Source organism: Alosa pseudoharengus, unplaced genomic scaffold, assembly GCF_046254945.1.
Source record: "Alosa pseudoharengus isolate Yale_2024_CS ecotype anadromous, Long Island Sound unplaced genomic scaffold, YU_APseudo_1.1 YU_APseudo_1.1_scf_6, whole genome shotgun sequence".
Classification (NCBI taxonomy): domain Eukaryota; kingdom Metazoa; phylum Chordata; class Actinopteri; order Clupeiformes; family Clupeidae; genus Alosa; species Alosa pseudoharengus.
Window position 1 is genome coordinate 35695298 of NW_027468848.1, and position 23995 is coordinate 35719292.

The 23995-nt window shown below is 47.9% G+C and overlaps 1 protein-coding gene across 1 annotated transcript in view; it reads left to right on the forward strand.

Annotated features, from left to right (window-relative positions):
• The window catches only part of bmp1a (bone morphogenetic protein 1a), a 46545-nt gene that overhangs the window by 5062 nt on the left and 17488 nt on the right, over positions 1-23995 (forward strand). Inside the window, exons 2-6 of the mRNA XM_076270126.1 lie at positions 9059-9172; positions 10933-11067; positions 13585-13702; positions 15772-15950; positions 17027-17132. Of these exons, the coding sequence (XP_076126241.1) occupies positions 9059-9172; positions 10933-11067; positions 13585-13702; positions 15772-15950; positions 17027-17132 (652 nt within the window). The remainder of the gene's footprint in view (positions 1-9058; positions 9173-10932; positions 11068-13584; positions 13703-15771; positions 15951-17026; positions 17133-23995) is intronic.

Below are 23995 nucleotides of genomic sequence, written 5' to 3' on the forward strand. Positions count from 1 at the left end.
ACCTTTGTGGTTATCATCACCAGCCTTTGGGAACAATGGCATCCCATGGTCTGTCTTTCATTGGAAGAGGTTCTCCCAGTCTGGTTGGCTGGGACCACCACGTCGACCACCATTCCACCCAAGCCCCCTCCCTGTCATACCCAGCCCTCCGACCCACCCACCACCCTCCCTGGCCTGTCTCTCCTCATCTCCCTCTGGCCGGGTGGCTGTGGTGGGAGGGCGACAACAGACTGAGGGGTCATTCAGGCCATGCCAGGCGTGGGGGCAGCGCTGGAAGGAAGGTAGGAAACATGCCTCCTCTCACCACCTGCCAGCTCTGGAGTGGACAGGGTGACTGCCCGCCATTCAGCAGCACGGCTGGCACCTCCTCCCGAGAGTGTTTACAGCACCGAGCCCCTTGCGTGCACTCGGCCCCGGCTTTTATTTATTGATTTCTGCCGTCATGATGAAGTCGAGATGAAAGTAGCGCGCGGTGGTGGCCGCTGTGTGGTTTTGGAGGTGGCGGGGGGAGTGGGGAGGGGGCAGTAGAAGAATGTCTGCTTTCCTTTCTCAGCTAAATGACCTTGATCTCAGTAACACTGGGTTTCCCCTGCATAGAAAACAAAGGTCTTAGTAAGGCAAGGAGATGACACATTCACACTATTGCACAGGTTTTTGTGGTTGAAAAAAAGCTTCCCCTTACAGAGACAAGAAATGTCACACTTGAGATTGTATTGACTGGTAACTTGACAAAGTAAATTCCTTATGTTGAAAAAGAGCTGAGTTGCAAAGACATATTTTGTAGATTGAGTGTCAAAACACAGATAAGGTAGACAGGAGACAACTTGCGAACTTCTTGCCAAGAAACCGAGAACAGAGTTCAAATCTGCTAAAATCTTCTGTCTGTATTTCAACCGAGTATGTTCTCTCTGACATCTCATCAGAGCTACACAGCATTTGCTAAACTAATGCTACCACAGGAACCTTAAAACAACAAGAGGTCCTCAATGTCTTTAGCATGTGCGGGGGAGTCTGTTAAAGGCCGCCGAGACGGATGTGTGCAGTGATTTGTCAGCAAGAGAGGAGTGAGCAGATGGAGACCTAAAGGAACACTAGATTTACAGAACCGAGCGCTCGCCGCTGTGCGTCAGAGAGATGAATGTTTAGCTTGTCCCGGAGCTATGCGTTCTCCTTGTCTGATCGCGCGGAGTAGGAGGGCCGCCGCACAGCTTTAGGGGGCTGGAGCGCCTCAGGCTGCTGAATGTTACTGGAATGACGCTTCAAATGTTTTTGTTTCGCTTCACGGTGTCTTCCAGAGAAACGTTTTGTGATTCAGTCGGTCTCTCAGCCCAGTCAGCCAGTGTCTCTGCATGCCCAGTCGGCCCTCATAAAGCAAAAGCTTTATCAGTCTGAAGGCAGAATGCTCGTCTGTGTGATAATATAAAACAATGGGATAGTGCTAGTGCTGAGCACTGTTCAAGTGTGAGTTGTCACTTAAGACCTAAAGGAGGCTCCTGGAGGTAAAGCGTGAACTTTGACCCCGGGGGAGGTAGAGGTTCACCTCATTTGCCCGACAGTGGCATCCATCATGTGTTAAGGGTTAAAGGGGGAGTTTTTCCTTGTTTGAGACGTTGGCAGGAACAGCATGGTTGTTGTCGGCGCAGACTTTGTCACAGAGGCTCCGGGGAGTGTCTGTTTCAACGCCTCCGCTCACGGCCAATTAGGCGTTAATAATGAAAAACTAAATGGTTGGCAGAAAAAGCAAACAAGAGAGAGAAAAAAACCCTCTGACTTCATTTTCTCACTCGATTTGGCTTATCGGCTTGTTGTAACAGCAACAGTTAAAGATCAGCTATCTGTGAGTTCTTCAAAAGATTTCACAGATTAATTTGTATTCTGCTGGAGAAGTGTACCAGAAATGCTTTTAATGTTAATGATGGTTTAAATTCAAGAAGGTGTGTGTGTGTGTGTGTGTGTGTGTGTGTGTGTGTGTGTGTGTGTGTGTGTGTGTGTGTGTGTGTGTGTGTGTGTGTGTGTGTGTGTGTGTGTGTGTGTGTGTGTGTGTGTGTGTGTGTGTGTGTGTGTGTGTGTGTGTGTGTGTGTGTGTGTGTGTGTGTGTGTGTTAACCATTTGTGTGAAAGGGGCTTTGTCCAAAGAGTAATTGGGCTATTTCAGTTTAGCTGACCACAGCAACCCATCTGACCTTAGGCCACCTCCAAAACAACCACTTCCATTTAGCTCAGGTAGATGAGGGTGTTTGTGTGTGTGTGTGTGTGAATTTGTGTGTGAGAGAGGGAGTCTTTGCATTAAAGATTGTGTGACTGTGTGGTGTTTTATGGTTCAGTTTGCAAAACCCATATGAACTTGCATATAGATAGATAGATAGATAGATAGATCCTCATTATATAGATTTGTTACAAAATATTTTCTTAAAATGAGTTCTTGGTGTAGCCACATAAATAGTACTTGTTTCTTCAACTCAACAAGTACCTGTCAAAGATGTCAAAAGAAAGCACTCGGGAACTTGGGTTGCGAAATTACCAACGACAGTCTCCTTGGTTCCACCAGACAAGTCCTTTATGCCCTCTGTGACGGAGCTGACCGCTTTAGCTCTCCCTCCAGCTCTCACTTATGTTGTCTGGGGCCCTGAGTGTGGTCAGAAGGCCCCAACTGAACACCACTTATAGGAAAATAATCACCCCTTTGATTCCTGGGGTTTAGCCTAAGGCTAATCCCGAACGATTCCCTAGATTATATGGTGAGATACCTTTGAAAAGGTCCCGCTGTTGAACACCGATGGATATGTGTTTGTGCTTTCCTCGTCTTCAACTGCCTTGGGTTCAAATTGCAGTCTAAGGAAATATCTAGGTAGACATTTGCTGAGGCGGTAACAGCTGGGATTGTTTTTACAAGATGGTGGTGGGGGGGGGGGGGGGGGGGTTGGGTTGTCAAGCAAGACTTTACAAGACTCCCGCGTCACCAGAGTCCTACCAAACTCTACCTAATTTACCCCCTACGGTACCTTGGGGTGTGATATGACTTGCAAAGAAACAATCATTTCTGACTTCAAAAATAAACTTTGTGCATACAGTATGTGAGATGTGTAGTCATCTGTTTGTGTGCACAGACTAGGACTGCAGGAGTAATCCCTGCTGAAACTACCATAAGTGCTAATCAGTCCAAGCCCATGACACTGACACAGCCCTTCAATTTGAATGTAAATTTCAGGTCTGTCTCAGCGAAAAGACCCAACAGTGAAAGGCGTGGCCGTGTCATTGTCATGCGTGGTCAACCCACAAACAGACCCTCCCCACAGACACACCAACACACACTACATAAACACGCAGACACACACACACACACACACAGAAACACAAGCCACATGGTGTCCGAACCCTGTGGCTGTGTTTTTCCACTCCTCATCTACAGTCTCAAGGTTGGGCTGGCGCTGGAGACAGGAGGGGTGGCACCCACACTCTGGCCCTGTCTAGACCTCCTATTTAACGCCCAGACCCTCGTTATGCTGCTGCTGTGTTGGTGGTGGTTAGAGTGAGAGGGCTGTCTGGACGTCCCTTGTTTGTCACTTCCAGACGTTGCAGCAGCCGTGGGGAAGGTATCCCACCCAAAGGCTAAACTGTGTTTTTGTTGTCCTCATGCTATCTTCTGTTGAGACATGACTATGGCCTCTAGAAGAATGTCATCCTTGTGTAGATAGTATATGCTAGGGACACAGATGTCCTCATCATCATCGAGTTCTGTAACAAAAACCTCCATGGTCTAGTGATGCTGTAAGGAAACAATGAGGCTTTCTTTCAGTATGGTCCCTGCTGCATTATCTGACCAGGACTGTATGGATGGAGTATGATGTGTGTGTGTGTGTGTGTGTGTGTGTGTGTGTGTGTGTGTGTGTGTGTGTGTGTGTGTGTGTGTGTGTGTGTGTGTGTGTGTGTGTGTGTGTGTGTGTGTGTGTGTGTGTGTGTGTGTGTGTGTGTGTGTGTGTGTGTGTGTGTGTGTGTGTGTGTGTGTGTGTGTGTGTGTACGAGTCTATCTATCTTTGTTTGTGTGTCTGTGTGGAGGAGTGTTGGTAAAAGAAAGAACAACAGTCTGTGTGTGTGTGCATGCATGTGTCGGTCTTTGTGTTGGAGTGTGTGTGTGTGTGTTTGTTTGTGTGTGATTGCATGCGTGTGGTGGCGATAGCGGAAAGATGAGCAGCAGTTCAATGAGATGGAGGATTAGACTGGTTAAGATTATCCAAACAGCCTGGCCTGTGTGTATGACTGCCGTGGCGACGGCATGGGGGTGTACCGGGGCGGGGCGGGGCGGGGCGGGGCGAGGTGGGTTGGGGTTGGGGGGGGGGGGGGGGAATTATATCAGGCACAAAGCCCAGTCAATCAAATGCCTCCGCAGAGGACTCGTGTCTTCCTGGCCCCTATCTGGTCAGGCTGATGAGATGAGATGGAATGAGATGTGTGTGAGCTCATCCCTGCTGTAGGGGAAAGCCCCCCTCAGACAGTCAGCATGCGGGCGCTCGCTGGCCTGGTTTTCAGACAGTTCTGCTGTTTTGTCTTAGAAAGGTTCTATTTAGGACCAATGCAAGCTAAATCTCATCTCATGTCAGTTGTTCATTATGTTTAATGAGTTTTTTTATTTACTTTTATTTTCAATTCCATCCCTCCTGCAGGCAGGTTTCTGAACAAACTCCTTAGTGTTTGACAATAAACACAGAAACACCTTGTGAAAACAAAACAAAAATAAACCATTGGGATTTGGTGGTTTGACTAACTCAAATTCCTCAGTTTTTACTTCAGTTCCTATAAAACTCCTTTACCTCAAGAGGCTAAGTTGCAGCTGTTGAAATTGTATTTAATGAATGTAATCTGGACAGCGACCAGGCATCCTTGCGAGCCAATGCCAACTGCCCATCTGCCATTCAGCGCCTGTATTAGATCTTCTAAAGCACTGCTCTTGTTATTTTTTGCCGTGGGACCATCTTATCTGGAAACATCTGATGGAGTTCATTAGTTCACCCCCATTGTCTCTTCAATTTGATCATCGGCCTGCTCCAAGCTACGGGTGGCCTGTTTGATTCCACTTTCTCCCTTTTGCCCACGATCACTGTCTGTGCTCCATTTTGCGTCCATCTCGGGATTGGTTGTCCGTGGATAATGGGAGCCAGGAGACAAGGGGATTTATTTGGGATCCCCTCCGAGACTTCCCGATAATAACAAAACACCCTGCCACGTTGTCGCCAGGACAACTGTGAAAGCCGGGGGGCCGGGGAGATCCTGCAGTGGGCTTGTTTGTCTGCCCGCCCTCCCCTCGATCTTGGCCTCTGGTCAGGGGGAACAATTATACGCTGGATTAAAGGACTTGCACCCAAAATGGTTGTGGATGATTGGCTCTCAACTAGGGGTGGGGAAGAGGCCAGACTTTCACAGAGGCCTTGGCCAAGACCCCCGAGCCCGGGGCATTAGGGCCATCTCGGTATTCTTGGACATGGGATTTATAGTGTTGCTTAGTGGCGGGCCTTCAAAACAGATTTAGCCACACAAGAAGGACCATCACAAATCATTTTGTGAGCATCCAATGTATGGGATGCAGGGGAACCTTTGCCCTTTGGAACCATTAGAAAACAAACAAACCAGGTCACATTGTGTTGCTGTGTGGTTTCAAACGGGGTTTCAAAAGGTTTCAAACTACCTTTCAGTGGCGTTCTTGGCTCTCCCTTTAATGACTTGCACTTTCAGCTCTAAATCCCTCGATCGATTGCAGGTTTCTTCAGCGTGAGCTCGTGATGATTTCACAATCGCTTTTGGCCCGGTGAGTGGAGCGGAGTGCAGGACTCGTATGTGCTGGCGAAACGTGACCGCGGCCGACTGCGTCCCATACCGCATGCAGCAGCATTAGCTCTGTGTGTGCGTGTGTGTGTGCGTGTGTGTGTGTGCGTGTGTGTGTGCGTGTGTGCGTGTGTGTGTGCGTGTGTGTGTGCGTATGTGTGTGTGTGTGTGCGTGTGTGTGTGCGCGTGCGTGTGTGTGTGCGCGTGCGTGTGTGTGTGCGCGTGCGTGTGCGTGCGCGTGTGCATTAAGACCCCAGGACATCTGGTGGCTGGCGATGTTGATGAGGGGTCAGCTGCGTGCCTGTCGCCAGCGCTGCGTCCCCTCCACTGTGTCCCCTCCTCCTGATTCATGAATGATGCGCTATGTGTCACAGGAATGCAATAGCAACCCCCCCCCCCACACACACACACACACACACACACACACACATACTGCCCCCCCGCACACACACACACATACTGCCCCCCCCGGTCTCAGTTAGCCATAGGAGCGCAAATTAGAGGACCCCCTGCACTCCTCTCCTCGCTCCTTTGGCATATTCTGAGCTGTTGTTGTTGTTGGCACGTGCCTGGTCTTGCAGGGGAGCTTTCATTAGAGTCTTACTGCAGCCTAAACCCGGTGTCCTGTAGCACACTCTTCCTGACCCCCCCCCCCCCCATGCTGTCAACAAGCAATACAGGGCTGCACTGGGTTCTGCTGTGCTGGACCAATCAAAAACAGTCCTATTTCTCCAGAGCAGATTTAGTAGATGGCTCAAGCCCAATTTTGCTCTCCTTTGTGAGAACTAAATATCTATCCTTTTTTTCTCACTCTTCCCCTGTGTCTAGTACCTGTATGATCTGTAGTGTCTGTATCTTTCACATTCAGTATGTCTGCCTTTTATTATCACTTTATGCTCATACTGGTGTCTAAGTGACACATGCATTCCATCATTAGGCTTTTATCATTCCAGCTCGGAGGCTTTTTCTTGTGACAAGCCGATACTCAGAATAGAAGCAGGCAGTCGGGATCTGTGCCTTGCGGTGGTCCGTACCACTTAAATTCAGAGTTAGTCAGCTCTCCTCCTTGTCGTCTGGCCATCTCCTGCTTTTTCGGGGACAGCCTGTCATCTCAGGTAGAGTCCGTCCGTCAGATTTGGACAGCTTGAATTAATTCATAGACGTGGTGCAGAGCTGTCCAGATATCTTAACTTTGAGGGACCATTTTATGCATTCTGTATGGGCTGAGAGGTAGACATACAGGGAGATGTAGTCTCCTCTCGCACGTAGCTGTTTGACTTTCAGATTTGCCTCTCACACTCATGGACAGTGGAAGTGATCTGCATACCTCGGCGCAGGAAACTACAAGTCTTGCTCAAACACATTTGCTTCCCTGGGGCAGTGTGTGAACAGGGAAGTAGGGCTGCACCCCCAACCGCTCCCTCACACACACACACACACACACACACACACACACACACACACACACACAGAGAGTCTGGGCTGTAAAACCCTTTTCCTCCATAAAAAAGTGTCTGTGGACTTAATTGATCTCTTCCCCCTTGGGCCTCATTAAAATACTTGCCCTATATTTGAGGCACCCCACTGTACTCCGGTTGTGCTAAATGATCGCCCCCCTACCTCTTTTAAACTGTGGGAGTTTTTTGCCTAAGGAGTCTACGGCTGTGGGGTTCTACCAGCACAGGGCTGTTCCACGAAAAAAAAAACACTTTCCAGAATGAAGACCTCATTAAGTGGTGGCATGTGCCCTCTGTTGAATTGAATGCCATGTGGACATTTCTCTGGTGATTCTGTCTCGGTATAAAATGGAATTCAGTTCATGCTGAACACCCCCTGGTGAGTTCCTCGACAGACAGGCTGCCTTCCTACAAATCAGGTCACATAACTGCCATTTCAGAGTGAGTGTGTGTGTGTGTGTGTGTGTCTGTGTCTGTGTGTGCACCTTAATGTGTGTATATTGGTCAGAGAGCTCTGTGAGGTCTGTTACTCAACTCAGGATTTTGTAACCGCTCGGATCTCTCAAATGAAACTTAAACAAACAAACGCCAGGTCTGCACTGCTCTGCACACACACGCACTCACACACAGACCATACACACACACACACAGACATCACACACCATACACACACACACACACACACACACACACACTTCTCTCTCCCTTATTCATAAGCAGCCTATCTGTAAGGCTGTGATTGCTTTGCTAACTCCATGTGCTCCTTATAATTAGTTGTGCTGATCCAAAGGATATCCGCTCGGGAGCTTAGAGCCGTCAGTCAAGCGCTGCCACTCTTCCCCCAGCTGCAATTAGTCCCTGACCAAATAATTAGAGGCCCTATCCATATGCATGCATACGTTCCATTTAGGTCACCATAAGACACCAGTGTTTCATGTGTACGCAGCAGACTAGCGGCCGTGGCTGAGAGCAGGCCCTTAAATGAGTGGCCCTATGGAGTTCTCTGTCGGCACATGAATAATTAAAGTGGCACGCATGATGAACTTGGCTGGATACGGTGTGATTGACAAGGCTTTAAAAAATGGATGAGCAGCGTTTGGCTGGAGGACCTTCTCTGCAGTCGTTTTTTTTATTTATATACTATATACAGTATATATATATCTGATATATCTGACTGGGATGGGAATAGGGATTAAAAGGCAGCAGGAGTGGCGATGGAAGTCTGTGGTGGAGGTTTCAGTGAGGAGAGACACAAATAGAAAATACTGAAAATTATTTGGTTTTAGTCTTGGAAAGCAGACCAGCAGATTTCGTTCCATTTGGTGTGTTGGTGTGTCGATGGCTGACACAGTAGCCACTGAGGACCCTTTCAGGAACCGAGTTTGAGGTTTCAGATTCAGCCGCCATGTGACCTCCTATTGTCTCCCCATGTGAAGGCTACAGTTGATGGTCTTGAATGAAAATAACCTCTTGTGGAAATGTAACACAGCTTTTTGCTCTCCTTGTATCCAGTGTCTTGAGGGAACAACTTATTAACAGTATGAATGTTTTCTCTGCCTAGCCTCAGATTGAAGATGACAAACAACGGTTTCTGTTTCTAAGCTTGAGTGATGTAATAGTGAACATAGGCCTCACTTTGTAACCCCCTGCCAAAGACAAACAAAACATAGCACTGTTACTCATATTTGACAAAAGATGCCAGTTTCAATGTCCTAATCTTAATCTTAAATCTTAATCTTAATCTTAATCTTGACCCTTCTCCTGCCTCTCTTTCCATCTCTTTAGTTGCCTACCTGGGCGATATTGCCCTGGATGAGGAGGACATGCGCAGCTTCAAGGTGGTCCGGATAGTGGACTTGGCCCAAAGGACTGTGCAGATCTTCAACAACACCGACTCGGGTACCAGACTTCTCTACAACTGATTCTGATCCATGGAAACCTACAATAGTAAAACTTAATTGAATCCATTCCTCCTCAGGTTACAACAGTGTGTTGATATTCTCTCACCAAATTGAATGTCCAAACTCCAACTTTGTTTGTGTTCAGAGGCTTGTAGCTTTATGGTGCTTGTGGGAACACCAGACTCCTGCACAAGCCCAAGCCTTCTGCACAAGTGTTTGTTTGAAACAACCAAGCGTGGGAACCTTTTCCTGTACACCCGCGCTGCGTCATTGTTGTTTTGCGCCATATAGGCTGGTCAGAGCAGCTGCACGCTACAGTCCCAGTCCTGACCTCACGTATATGGCTTGACCCCCGCCCTCCTCCTAACGCACCACAGCTGTACTGTACATGAACAGAAATGGAGTGCCTCAAGTTTCCTCATGAAAAAGGGAAAACCAGAATCCTTTAGCGTTTTTCCAGTGCTCATGATGGCCAGTGGTTTGGGAAACTATTTTAGGGTTGACATCTTTTTTTTTTTTTAAAGTTAACAAAGTATTCACATATCAGTGTAAGTGTTTTGCTTCCTCGAAAACAGTGTATATTTAACTCTCAAGAGACAGCATTTTCTCATGCAAAGACATGCTTTGGTTTCATGCCTGTGTCCATCACTGCTAGTGCAGGGCTCTTAGTGTGTGCACTGCCTGCCAGAGAGGAATTCTTCTCTCATGCACTGCATGGATTTTGCTGGCCGATAAACAAACCAACGTCTCAGCAGTCAGCATTCCAGTCCCATAACAAGCTCAAAAACCTCATACCCATAGTCTTGTGCTTCCTACTTCTGCCGAGGCTGAAGTAGTTCTGTTTAATATTTATACTCCCACTTTAGAGTGTCAGTGTCAAGTACTAAAATAACGCTGTTTGAGAGTTAATTGTCTCGGGCAACTGACTCACGACACACTTTCTTTTTTGTGGCCGTGAAAACAAATGTGGAGTGGGGAAAATGAGTGAGATTAGAGATTAGAGGTTCAGCTTTTTCTTCTAGTCTCTCGTGTTTGCTGGGAGCCACATATGGAGAGCAGGTTCATCCAAAGAGATGCTCACCTCGTTTGTTATTCCTCGGAGCCTCGGAGTTATTTTTCCTGGAAAACTCGAAAGAATGAAGAACTCATTTGTTTTCTTCCTAATCAGAGCTGAACCCGAACGCTGTGCAGATGCTTATGAGTTTATGTATAGATAGTGAATGTTAGGAGCATAAGTATGTACTGTATGTATTGCTCCATCAGACATGTTCCCAGCTTCTCTTGGCTCCAGTGTTCTCCAGACCACCACCTGGTCTCCAAAACCCAGCAGGAAGGCTTTAGCAGGGAGATTGGGAGCAGATTCTACTGAAACATTCTGAAAAAAAAAAAAAACCTCCGATGACCCAGTCATGGGTGTGGCGGAGTCAGTCAAGGGGAACAGCTGCACATTTTCAGCACAAAAAACAAAAAATTCTAAGCTACTTTTACAGAGCTCTGTATGGCCAGACCTCAGCCTGGCCATGCCATCCTCTTTATGAATCCACAAAACTTTATCTTTTTTGTGTGTGTTTGTGCGGAAATGATTAATGTCGATATGTTATTGCATTGGAGTGAAGCATTTCCAAAAGCTCCTTTAGCAAAGCTAAAACATGTTTTTGTGTAGTTTCATTGCACTTTCACAGGGACTTATTGGAGTGCCAGATTTCCTGGGACAGATGTGACCTAGCCATGTTGTTTGCTTTGTAATGTGAATGACAGGTTCGCCTGCCAGTGAGACGAGGACGGTGCCAGACACACCAGGCTCTCGCCGCAGGAAAAGGGCGGCGACCTCCAGGCCTGAGAGGGTGTGGCCAGAGGGGGTCATTCCGTACGTGATCAGTGGCAACTTCAGTGGTAAGAATCAGTGTGCTCTTTGAACCTAAAGGGATCTAATTGTGCGTTCCATTTGTACATGCTGACGGCTTGTCACAACCCTTAACTAGTAAAATGTCGTAACTTCCTTGTGAGACCAAGCTGTATGCATTCCGGTTTGCATTTACGTTCAACGCAAGTGAGAAAGCCAATGGGCGCCTCCTGTTGCAGCAGCGTTTGTTTTCATCAAAACATTGCTAGCCACTTTTACCAACACCAATGGATAAATAACACATTACACCATGCACGACAAGACAACATAACATACATGTACCCCCGAGGCATTGCAATGTGTACGAGTAATTCAAATGGACATTGAGATTTGCTAAGCGGTAAAAAGAAGAGTAATTACAGTAAACGCAGCGCAGCCATCTTTAGTTTAGTTAAGACGGCGTGAACTGGGGGTCCTCTGATTTGTATGAGACTGCTTCTAGTCAGACGACCTTAGGCGTGCTGTCTCGTAATTTTGCGCGACTGTTTTTCTGTCGTCCTACTACTGGTAAGAAGAGCCCCTCGTACAACTGGATCACACGATTTGACTTGTACGAGATCGCTGCTGGTCAGACGAGTTTAGGGGACGTAATTTTGCGTAACTTCCTGTTTTTCGGACAACTTACTACTTGTAAGGCGAGCACATTGGACAAATGGATTGCACCATGTCATGCCTCTGTGTATGTGTTTGTGAGAGAGAGACAGAGAGAAAGAAAGAGAAAAAAAAGAGAGAGAGTGCTTGGGTAGTGCTGGTCAAGTATAAGCTATAAGCTACAGTATATAGTGTGTTTATGAATTTTGATGAATAATCTGCAAGAAGGCATGCTGTGTGTGTGTGTGTGTGTGTGTGTGTGTGTGTGTGTGTGTGTGTGTGTGTGTGTGTGTGTCTGTGTGTGTGTCTGTGTGTGTGTGTGTGTATGTGCTCATGGGGGGGTGTCTGATACTTCCATTCGTGAGCGCTTCTGACCCTAATCTGAGTCGAGTGAATAAGTTCCTTCAATTACTCAGGCCACGACCCACAGCAACGTGAGGCGAAATTCTTGCCAAGCACTCAAGGATTTATGAACATGCACAAAAGCAAAGGAAATGAGTCACACCATCTCGCAGGGCAGGCAGATGTATCTCAACGTGAGAATAAAGAGATTAAAAAGCCCATTTAGAAGCTGTGGTCCAGCATGTGCTGTCATGCCCTCCAAGCATGTATTATATTTGTCTTCTTCCCTGGATCGCCAGCCTCTTGTTATTCTTTCGACCATGACTAGATAAAAGAAAATTGAAACACTGCATGCTGGTCATGAGTGTTAATCTCCTCTTGAATAATGGGGTCGTTTTTGTCCGTTTCTATCAACCCAAACAAAGCGTGACACAATGTGAGGAGGGCCTTTTGTTTTTAATTCAGAGTTGTGAAATGGGAAAGGCCGCTTTGCGAGTCCCTTGAGGTGACTGCCGTGAATCATCTCTCCAACTCGATCGTGCCTCTCCCCTGCTCCTCGCGAAAGGCAGAGTGCCTAGATAGGTTTCAGAAAACAGGAAAAATGGAAAAATTATGACATAAATAAGGATTTTGCCATAAAATAGTCAAAGGTTTTGAAAAATAAAAGGCCTTTATTTTGAAGGACTAGAAGCATAGCAAAGCATGTCGGCTTGCGCCTTCTTCACCCAGATAGAGCTCGCTGGCGGTCATAAACCTGTGGATATGTCGAGGATCAGATGAACATTTACAGGCTTTTGACCTCTGGAGTATTACTTTGTTGGCCAGACTCTACTGAGATGGTCCCCTATAAACTATCTACAGATGCGCATATTATAAATAATCTGTCAACCCTTTATTTATTATTTACTTAATTGGCAAACAAAACAAAATTTAATACGGACCATCACCTAAATTGGTATGCTGATTTAATTATCACAGCCTAAGTTAATACAACAAGGTTAGGTTTTAGGGGGTCATTTGACTTGAGTTAACTTGAATTTCAACAAACCATCTGTAAAAAGTAGGCCTAAAGTGTTACCCTTTTTCGGGGTCATCCCTATGTTCCCCGGGTCCTATTGTATGGTTCCCGCTCGGGGTTAGGGTTATGGTTTAAAAAAAGGGTCCTATGTTCCCTGGTCCAATACAAAGCGGGGAACATATGTACGCTCCCCCTTTTTCTGTAACCAGTGGTCAAGACTAGCCACTTCATCATTAATTTCATACCTGTCCAAATGTGGTGATGGATTCCCCCTAAAGAGCACATTTCCATCAGAGATGGCCACGGTCTATGCACTCCGTGCTCCTGTCGCCGAGCAGGTCGGCAGGGCTGATGCGCTCTGCTGAAGAGCTATTCCTGGGAGGAAGGATGGGAGCGTGTCTGTGAAGGCTTGGCTGTATGTAGCCATCACTCATGTCTCATCTGTGTGTGTGTCCATGTGTGTGTGTGTGTGTGTCCATGTGTGTGTGTGTGTGCATGTGTGCGCGTGTGTGTGTGTGTGTGTGTGTGTGTGTGTATGTATGTATCCCTCTCTCAGGCAGCCAGCGGGCCATCTTCCGGCAGGCCATGCGTCACTGGGAGAAGCACACCTGCGTGACATTCATTGAGAGGACGCAGGAGGAGAGCTACATCGTCTTTACCTACCGGCCGTGTGGGTGAGTGGACCAACTTACGTGTGTGTATGTGTGTGTGTGCGCGCGCGTGTGTGTGTGTGTGTGTGTGTTTTTGTGTGTGTGTGTGTGTGTGTGTGTGTGTGTGTGTGTGTGTGTGTGTGTGTGTGTGTGTGTGTGTGTGCGCGCGCATGTGTAAGGCATTCACATTGAATTGCCAGATAGTTTTGTGTGGTTCTGTATGTTTTATTGTGTGTCTTTTTGCATGGTTGCGTTCCTCTGATTGAGGAATGTCGGGGGATGGCAGATTGTGGAGATTCGGGGGCTTGCTCATCCCTCCCCACGTAGCCGCATCTTTTTGATTTCCCCCTCTCTTCCGACAGGCCCCCTGATTTACCGCCTAAGTGCTTTTCCATGCACTTCCGTCCACCATGCTCCAGTCCTTGCTCATGCTGGACACGTCGTCCCCTGAGTCGTAGTAATTCCTAGGGTTTTACTCCCCCCCCCCGCCTTGCCAGGCCAGAGTGAAAGCGGCCCTTTCAGGCTCGGCGTAGAGCGAGCGCGGCTGGCTCCATGGATCAGAGCTCCCAGCCTGTCTGCCCAGCCTGCCCAGCTCCGCGCTTGGGCACTCGTGTCGCACATGGCCTCTCGGTTCGCCAGGAAGAACCCCCCCCCCTCACCTCCGCCCCACAGGAGAGAGACTGAAGCTTCAATGGGCTCACTTAGACCCCACCGAGCCCTCACTCCATCTTTTTCCCTTTGCTTTCTTTTCCACAAAGAGAGAGAGAGAAAGAGAGAGACAGACAGAGAGAGAGAGAGAAAGAAACTCACATCATAGTTGCATCAGTCAGAATGGATCAGTCAAATCAAACAAATCATGTCATGGAAGAAAAATCCCCTCTTAATCTAATTCCTCTGTTCGTGATAAAACATACATTACAACAGCATGCGCTCTGAAAGCACTGGGAACTGGGACTACTGGAGGGAATAGCCAAAGACCAGGTGCATGAAACAACAAGCCTGTCCTTTTTTTCCCCACTACGGCATGCCCAGTCATTTTAGCCGGGGTGATTGGCCGCCCAGGGAACAGGGGGGGCTTTATCCACGCAGGCAGGCAGGCAGGCAGCCGAGCGGGCAGGCGGGGAGGCAGGGAGGAACGGTTAGCTAAGGGCCCTGTCTGGGATGCACACTCAGCAAGGCCCCCATCTGTCCTGTGCAAAGTTCAAGGCAAGTCTCTGCAGTCGCTGGCTGTGGGCTCTCGGTAATTAGAGAGCGGCCTGTTGGGCTTACACAGGCCTGGAGTGTGCGTGTGCGTGTGTGTGTGTGTGCAGGCATCTGGTTGTGTGTTTGAGCGTGCATGGCTATGTGTATACACTGGCATGTGTGCTGGCGTGTTTCTGTGTGTGTCTGTGTGTGTCTGTGTGTGTCTGTGTGTGTGTGTGTGTGTGTGTGTGTGTGTGTGTGTGCGTGCGTGTGCACATATGCTTGTGTGTCTGTGTATGTTTGTGTTTGTCAGTGCTGTTAAAGTGAGCTCCAACAGTGACCTTTTGATGTGTGTGAGAGAGAGAGAGAGAGAGAGAGAGAGAGAGAGAGAGATAGCGGAGAGAGAAAGCGAGAGAGAACTCTCTTACCTCTGGCAGATGGAGACCAACATTACACTGTGGAGTTGTGGAATGTGTTTAATGTGTCTGTGTTGCCTGTGTCGCTGCCTCTACAGTATATCTACACGTTGTGAACATTTCTTTAGATTACGGTGACGTCTCCTGACTAATAGCAAATATTCTATCCGTCTTGCTATACCTATTTCTGCTCTTTGTCTATGTTTATTATATGTCTATATCTGTGTTATAGATACGAGTGGAGTCGATATGCGTTACCTCTTACTGGTTCCTACCTCTGTGTTTGTTTCTCTCCCTGACTTTACCTGGTTATATAAGCCACGTGAGTGAGTGAGTTTGAAAGTACACAAGGTCCTCCAGGGCATTGTGTGTTGACTCTTTGGATCAATGGGGGGGGTCATGATAGTAGCCACTAGTTGCCGTTGTTCACTGGGCCTTCAGTAAGTCCACCCACTTTTGTCCCCCCTCCTCATTCTCTCCCTCCTCCCCCCGCAGGTGCTGTTCGTATGTGGGCCGTCGGGGCGGAGGCCCCCAGGCCATCTCCATTGGCAAGAACTGCGACAAGTTCGGCATCGTGGTGCACGAGTTGGGTCACGTGATTGGCTTCTGGCACGAGCACACGCGGCCGGACCGCGATGAGCACGTCAGCATCATCCGGGACAACATTCAACCAGGTAAGCTGACACCGCCACCGGCTCCCCGCTTCCCCCTTCGCCTAACCAACCGCCACCACCGCCACCATTCAGTAACACAATCTGTGATCGCGTCAAAGCAACTCTACCATTTAAAGGCCCGCAGCACAGCCTCCCAATAAGTCAGTGGCATGTCAAATTGGGTGAGGGAGAGATGCCAGTCACCAATCCTGCCGAGCTCATTATAGCCGGCAGCGGTGTGAAACGCCAACTGTTTCCAACTGAGCTCCTGGCAGCGGCGGGCATCGCTGTGCCATCTGCAGCGAGACAGAGACGGAAGTCACCCAGGTCAACAGCTGCGCGGAGAGAGAATGAGTTTTTCTTAACAAAGGCGGGTAGTGGCAAAGATGCCAGCCTCTGCTCTGAGAATTGAGTCAAGTCTATCTGCTTGCTATCCACCCCCCTCCCTTTTTTCTTTCTTTATCCCTCCCTTTCTTTTTTCTCTCTCCGTCTCTCTTTCCCTCTCTCTCTGCCGCTGTATTCGTTACCTGCAGGTGAATCATTTATAAGCAGGCTTTGGCCGGAACCTGCCTGGCAATTTCACAGCCAAGTCCCGGCTCAACCCAATTAGATTTTGCAAACGAATGACACGATCAAATTCCAGGGCTTACAGTGATACCAACTGTCTCAAAATAAAGAAGGATATCCAGTACAGAGCTGCAGATGTGCAATACAGTTCATATGTATAAATTGATGATTCACACAGTAGAGTTGCTGACAGCCTATTCTGCAATTCTCTTGGTAATGACACTGGATGACTTTGAGCTAGTTTGGTTTCCGACAGAATAGCAGGAAATAGGATTACACACTGTTTCTGGATTGATGACACTCTGTGCTTGCTAGTCATGAACTGACTTGTCATGGCCTACTTACATTTTATGTAATGAATTAGGCCATTGGGGTGGGTTGCGGTGTGTGAATCATATGTCATGTCCTTCATTTTTCCATGTGGAAAGGTGACTAGATGGTCTGAAACATTCTGTGTGTGTGTGTGTGTGTGTATGTGTGTGTGTGTGTGTGTGTGTGTGTGTGTGTGTGTGGTTGGTTGACTTTCTCAGGGCAGGAGTATAACTTCTTGAAGATGGAGCCTGGTGAGGTGGACTCCCTCGGGGAGACATATGACTTTGACAGCATCATGCACTACGCCCGGAACACGTTCTCAAGGTAAGGCACTCGGCCAGGAAGACTCATTCTGCACGGAGCTCTCACGCCGATCCTTAAACATCAGCATCCTCCGAGAACACGCTGAGCAACTCTTCTCTAAAATATGCCTTACTCACCCTCACAGCCGAATGTAGCTCGAGGTAGCATTACTGTACAGTAGTATTACTGCTAGTTTAACAACTAGACTTCAGATGAGAGTATCAAAACAAGAACAAGCAGGTATGAGCTAGTCTTCATACCATCTGCTATGAATCAGGTATTGTTAGGCCATTTCATTCCACACAATCTCAACCTTACAAGTTGATCCTGCTCAACAGAATGATGGGTAGTTTTCCATATTCCATATTTCCTACGTCAGCTAACTGATTAGCGGTTAGCTGACATGTTAACGCCCGGAGGCAACAGAATCTTGTCTTCTGCCCAAATGCAGAGCAAGCTCTGTAGACGTTCCCCCTGCCCAAGAGAGAGCTCTTACACAACCCTCACCGACAGAAGGGACTTTGGGATTTTCAAGGAACACTGGGGGAACTTCAAGAACACGGTTCCAATGGTCTGACCACCACATAAAAGTTTTAAAGGACCAGATTCAGAGAAAGGAAAGGCAGGGGGAAAATCAGAATGGCAGCTGCTAAAGTACAGGTCTTTTAGCCTTGCTCTAGTTCCAAAATGCAAGCACAGAGATTTATTTAGATTGGGCTGCTTCCAGGCTCTCTGTCCAGCTACATGTTAATCTGAGACCTGTGAAATCAATGTGGGGAGAGTAAATGGACACACTGGACATATGTTTCTTCAAGCAAGGAGACATTAACGATCTAGTTAATCCGACTTTGGGGTACGCAATGGAAAAATACTGTAGGTGGTGCTAAACCAATAGATGACCTTTGTTTTGACATGGTGTCGGTTTTCCCTTACTTATAGCGGCTCAGAGATGCTTAGTACTTAGAGGTACTTAAAGAGAAAGTATGAAAGTGCTTATTGTATGGCAAGCTTTTTTTCTTCCTCCTCCTCCAATTGTTTTGCTGGGGGGGTGGTGTTGTTTTCTTTGGGAAAATGATTTACGGGTGTAAACTCACACATGTTTACAGGAAACGCCCCACGGTAATGTCTTGCACATTTTTCGCTCCGACTCTGCACTGCTGAAATCCCTTAAGAAGGCACATTTCCACTTTTTTATGGCATGCTGCAACCGCAACTGTCGTATAGCTTACTCAGCCCCAAGGTTGGGTCGAAGAAGCACACATTGAGTGTCTTTGTGGCTTACTCTGATTGCTGTCGGCTGCTGTGGGGGTGGAAGTGCAGGTCACCTTGGGAAGTGGCGTCAGCGAATCCAGAGGCTGATAGCGTTATTGGAGCATCTCTCTCTTTTTTTCTCTCTCCCTCTCTCTCTTTCTCTTTAATTTGCTCTCTCTCTTTCATTCTCTCATTCTCTCTCTCGCTCACATTCTCTTGTTCTTGCTGAGCTTTCACAATCATCCATTGTCCTTCTCCACGTGCAGCTCAGATTGTTGTTGAGGGGGGAGCGATGGGATGGGGGGGTGGGGGGGGGGTTGTTAGCGCAGGACTTGGCGGGCGCAGCATGATTGGCGAGAGCGTCCAGGCGAGAGCAGCCAGGCCATTTCGGCCCGCTGCAAAAGCAGCCCATGCCCACGCAGCCCGTTTCAATTAGCCCCTCCGCAAAACCATGGCGACGTGCCAGCGAAACCTTCGCATCGATCCTGTGATTGGGCTGTAACAAGCACCAGCCGTCACCCACCCACCCACCCACCCCCAGTCACTCCAGCTTGCTGTTGTATGTGCAATCAGGTCCCCTCTTGCTGAGGCGCGGCTTCTTATAAAAACGAGGCCCTTTTTCATGCCGTCAGCTGCCTCATTACACCGCAGAAGAGCGACCCTTTGAAGAGGCTTTTGATCATCGCTGGCCTGATCCAGGGGCATTTTATTTGGCTCAGGCCCGAGGTGGCTGTCGTTTCAAGCCTCGTAAAAGCTGGTCACATGGTGGAGCATACACAGCTCTCAACTTCACAAGGCCTGCCCTCTCTACTCCAACAACAAAATAGTACTACCTCCCACCGACTAGCACTGGAGATGGTCCAGGCTGAAGCCATCAGATTGGAGTTGTTTCACTAATTGTGTCGACTGTCGATTGTCATTGAACTTAATAACCGTGCCAGCTTACCACCTTCATAGAAAACCTCTGGCCAGCCATCTCTGTTTAATCAACGTCATGGCAACTTGTTTAAGTCAAGGTGGCATCTAATTTGAGGAACTTTGACAAAGGCGAACGTTTGAGGCGTTGAACGTTGAACGTTCTTTACTTTGAACTGAAAAATGTGGACATTTTTGTGTAAACATTCCAAATGATGCGATTTAAGTTATGTCTGTTTGAGTTCCCAAATGTTCACAGGGAATTCCAAGAAAATGAAAAGCTGTTTGAAAGCTTTTTAAAACCTTTGAAAAAGATACTTGTTGGACACCAACTCCTGCATACTGTGATTGAGTCTGCTGCTAATTAGATAGCTTTTATTCGACCCAAACGTCTGTACAGCATGGTGAAGTCCGCTGCTTGTTATATAGCTTTTATGTCGACCTATACCAAAACCCTTCACACTATGATGGAGTCTGCTGCTTATTAGATAAGTTTTGTCCAAACTCCTGCTCATTATGGTAGTGTCCGCTGCCTATTATATATCTTTTGCTTTGATCCAAACTCATTCACATTGTGGTAGATCTCCTGCTTATCCACAATATTCTCCAGCCAACAATGGGCATCGCCATGACACCTCAATATCCAGAAATCTGGTTTTCTATTTCCGGCCAAAGCAGTGCTTGACGTATCCCAAGCCATGTAAAAGCAAACATTTATGTTTCTCTGTCAGTCATATATCATATCCTTTTTGAGTGGAAAATTGTCAACTTTTCGAAAGAAATATAAGTTAAAGCGTATTCTAATTAGTCTGCTGAGACTGCACTAAGTTATAATGTAAACAGAATGAATGGAAGATGAAAATTGGACGGATTTCCGGTTTCATGAATGAGGTGGATTAGATACCCTAAACACTGTAGAAAAGTCCGCTACTTATTAGTGACCCCAACTTGAGTAAAAAGAGTGAGAAGAGACGGCCAAACAGCTTAGATGTTTTCAGCCACCGCTTTCTGTCCCTCCAGTTTGCTCATAGCATCAGGCACTGCATACCAACCGTGCAGAAGGGTGTAGTGTTGATTTTACGGAGGATAAACAGTCACTCGCAATCCTCTCTGGCTGTCCAGTTTATGTTGCCGCAGCACGTGTCAGTTGTTTTTCAGGAATGTTTCACTGTTTTACTATTCAGTACAAGCCACAAATGAAGTCGAAACACACAAATGTTGCCATACAACTATCAGGCAGTTGAACTCAATACAATACCTGACCGACTAGAAAATATAACTCCTCAAATCTCACAACTTCAGTTAGAGACCACTGTGCTGTTCTGGAATGTGTCCGGGACAAAATGGTTTGACAGAACTGTAGCCTTCCTCTCAACCAAGCAAGGCGGTTGAGTGTTTTTTTGTCTGTTTTAGGGAGGCGCAATTTAAGTGCCAACTGACCTCGTTCTCGGACTAGGCCACTTATTACACGCTGTCTTTTGCTGGAACTCCCAGGAGATGTGAGGCTGTCACTCCATACGGCAAGCTGTACTTTGGTGTTAAAGGAGGAGTATCTGAGGCCTATGCTAGTGAGCGGAAGCATTACAGCATTACAGGACCCAGGCCTATTTTGGTATTTACTGTTCTGCTCTCTGCCTCTCACTTTTTCACTCTCTCTTTTTTTTGCCATGGAAGCACTAGGGGGACACTTTCTTGGGACTTTCTCTCTCTCTCTGGATTGAGTGAGAGAGTGAGAGGAATGATAAAGAGAAAGAGAGGAATGATTGAGGAGAGAGAGGGGGGGGTGGAGAGAGAGGGGGGGGTGGAGAGAGAGCAAGAGAGAGAGAGCGGAAGGAAGCGAGAGGAACGCTGGTGGAGAGAGAGAGAGAGGGAGCAAGAGGAATGATGGTGGAGCGAGAGAGAGAGGGAGCAAGAGGAATGATGGTGGAGCGAGAGAGAGAGGGAGCAAGAGGAACGATGGTGGAGGAGGAAACATCTCGGTGTGAGCTTTAGCCTTCCTGACATCGGAGGCCGGGGGGTTGGATCGCGTTTTGGTCTCGGCGGCGGAGCGCAGCGGGGGTTGCTGTTAAATCAGAGTGACTACTCGGGGCTCTGCCCGGGGACGTGAGGGCCAGGCCGGGACGCCGGGCCACTCCATGTGTTGTGTCTCGGCCCAGGGACTCGGAGGAGCTCTAACAGCCTGCAGCCAGAGCGCAGCTCCCCTGTGTGACAGTAACATGAGCTCAGGCACACGCGAGTGCAGGCAGTCAGGCAGAGGGAAACCTAGGGAGACAGAGAGAGAGAGAGAGAAAGAGAGGGAGAGAGAGAAGGGAAGGGACTAGAAGAGAGAGAAGAAAAAGAGAGAGTGATAAGGAGAGAGAGGGAGGCAGAGAGAAGAGAGAGACAGTGAAGGACAGCCAGGCCAGGGTCATTACTACACAGCTCTAATATGAGAACCAGCTGTTCCTCTGCTCCCTCTTGCTCCTCTCTCTCTTTCTGTCTCTCTTTCTCTCTCTCTCTCTCTCACTATTTCTCAATCTCTCCCTTTCTTACTATTTCTGTTTGTCCCTATTTCTCAACTTAATTGTTTCTCTCTCTCTCTCTCTCTCTCTCTCTCTCTCTCTTGCTCTCTCTTCATTCCTTACCAATCCTTCCACTCCATACTCCATGCTTCCCTGTTGCAGCCTCCCTGTCTGGACAGCCTCCTAAATAAACCGCCATGCAATCGTGGCAGTGAGCTCTGGGGAAGTGGAGAGGGGAATATTCTTCTCTCCTTTGCACCGGGAGGCCGACGCTGGCTCGGCACTGTCCACTTGGCTTCTGTGCCGGTCTGCCTTTCTCCATATTTGTTGTCCGACTGGCTTAACTGAATGCAGTGAAGAGTGGGGGGGTTTTGATTGATTGAAGATGGGTTTGGACAAAATAAAGGGCTGTCTGCTTTTGCCTGCCTCTCTCCGGATTTAAGAATGTACTTGTCTGTGTCACTGTTGTCGAATTGCCTCTTCCAAGTCCTCTGGCTCTTGTTTGCTTTTGGGTGTGAGATTGCTTGACGGGTTTGGCAGCGAAATGGAACTGATTTATTTTCTTTTCTTTCATGATTATTATTTTTTTTGTGCGTGAGAAAATGGGCGCATGTTTTATGTTTTTAGATCTCTTCATCAGCACAAGGCTGCCTTTGTTGGGTTTTTTTTTTCCGTCTCTCAAGTCGCTGTGATGTTTGGGATCCGGCTCACGTTTTTGCCCTGTGCAGGGCAGGGTGCCGATTGGTTGATCTACCTGTCAACACACACACACACACACACACGCACACACACACGCACACACACACACACACACACACACACATCGCCCCTCTCTTCTGCTCTCCTCTCTTTTTTTTTTTTCCCATCAGCCCCCTGTGTGTTTGAAGAGCGCTCTCTACTGTAAATCTCCGTGGGAAGCCGGGCCCTTTGGTCTCGGGCCGTTGTTGAGAAGATTTCATGGGCTGCCTTCACGTTTTGAAGTGTCTCTGGGGGACAACTGTGGGAGCCCTGCGTACATTTTGTCTCGGGGCATGTTACCCGAGCTCTTTGCCTGTCGACCACCCCCTCCAATCCCCCTCCAATCACTCACACCCAAGCCCCCCCACCCCCACCAATTCTCTTGCCCCCCTTACCCTCGAACCACCCCTTCTGGGGCATTTTTCAGGACTGGTGCATGGAGCCAGGCCAAGGCAAATAAAGAGCTACTAGTGCAGGCTTTGTCCCCGCTGACACTGGACCAGAGAGCGGGTGTCGTGGTAGCCAGCGTTGGGGGCTCTGGAGGCGGCTCTGCTCGGGAAGCAGGCTGGAGAAAGGCAGCGGCGGCGGCGGATCTCCCGCACTGTTAGCTCAGGCCGCTTCTGTTTGCATATGCCGGCCGTTGTCGGGGCTGTCACCATGGGAACGGCCAGGGGAGCAAGGCTTTGCTCGCTGTCAGGCGAGAGGGGAAAGAAAGAAAGAGAGAAAGAAATAAAGGGGCAACGATAAACTTGCAAAAGAAAGTGTCAAGTGAAAAAAGCCTGGTGCAGAGAAAGCAGGGTTTATCCCTGACCAACCACCATTGTGAATTGAGCCAGATCTGTATAGTCGGAAGCATGTTGGATGGCTAGTGTTTCAGCCCTCCTCTGCCTTGGACACTGTACTCAGTGTTGCAATGCTTGTAAGCCAAACAAACGCTGATTAATTACTCTCTTTAATCTGAAACTGGGTTGCGCACAAGAGCCAGAATCTATGCACACTAACATGAGGTCAGTGCTGAAACTCCTCAGCCTGACCTCTTCTCCACCTCAAACTCCTCAAGGAGTCTGATCGATGACGAACTTTATTTGTAATTTGGGGGATTTTAAATCTTGCATTGCGTCTTTTGGTCCTTGTTATTGTTATGTCCGGTGTTATGTCACTGTTTTCACAAAGTCTTGTGAAAATTGGGTTGATGACTTGGTCAGGTCCTCCTATTGTGTGACTCATGATTTAAGAGGAAGTCTGATGTACCACTTCTTGTCTTTTTGGCATCCTACATCCAGCCCTCCCACTGCTTGACAGAACGTTCCCAGCACAGAGAGTCTCTGCCCTCATCTCTTTCTGTAAGCTATTACTAATGCTCTAGAGAGGCAAGCCAGCGAGAGCCTGAGAGAACAGTTGCATTGAAACTCAACCAATTTGTTGTTGTCGATGTTGTTATTGTTGTAAACCCATTGCTTTTGAGTTTTTTTTTTTGAG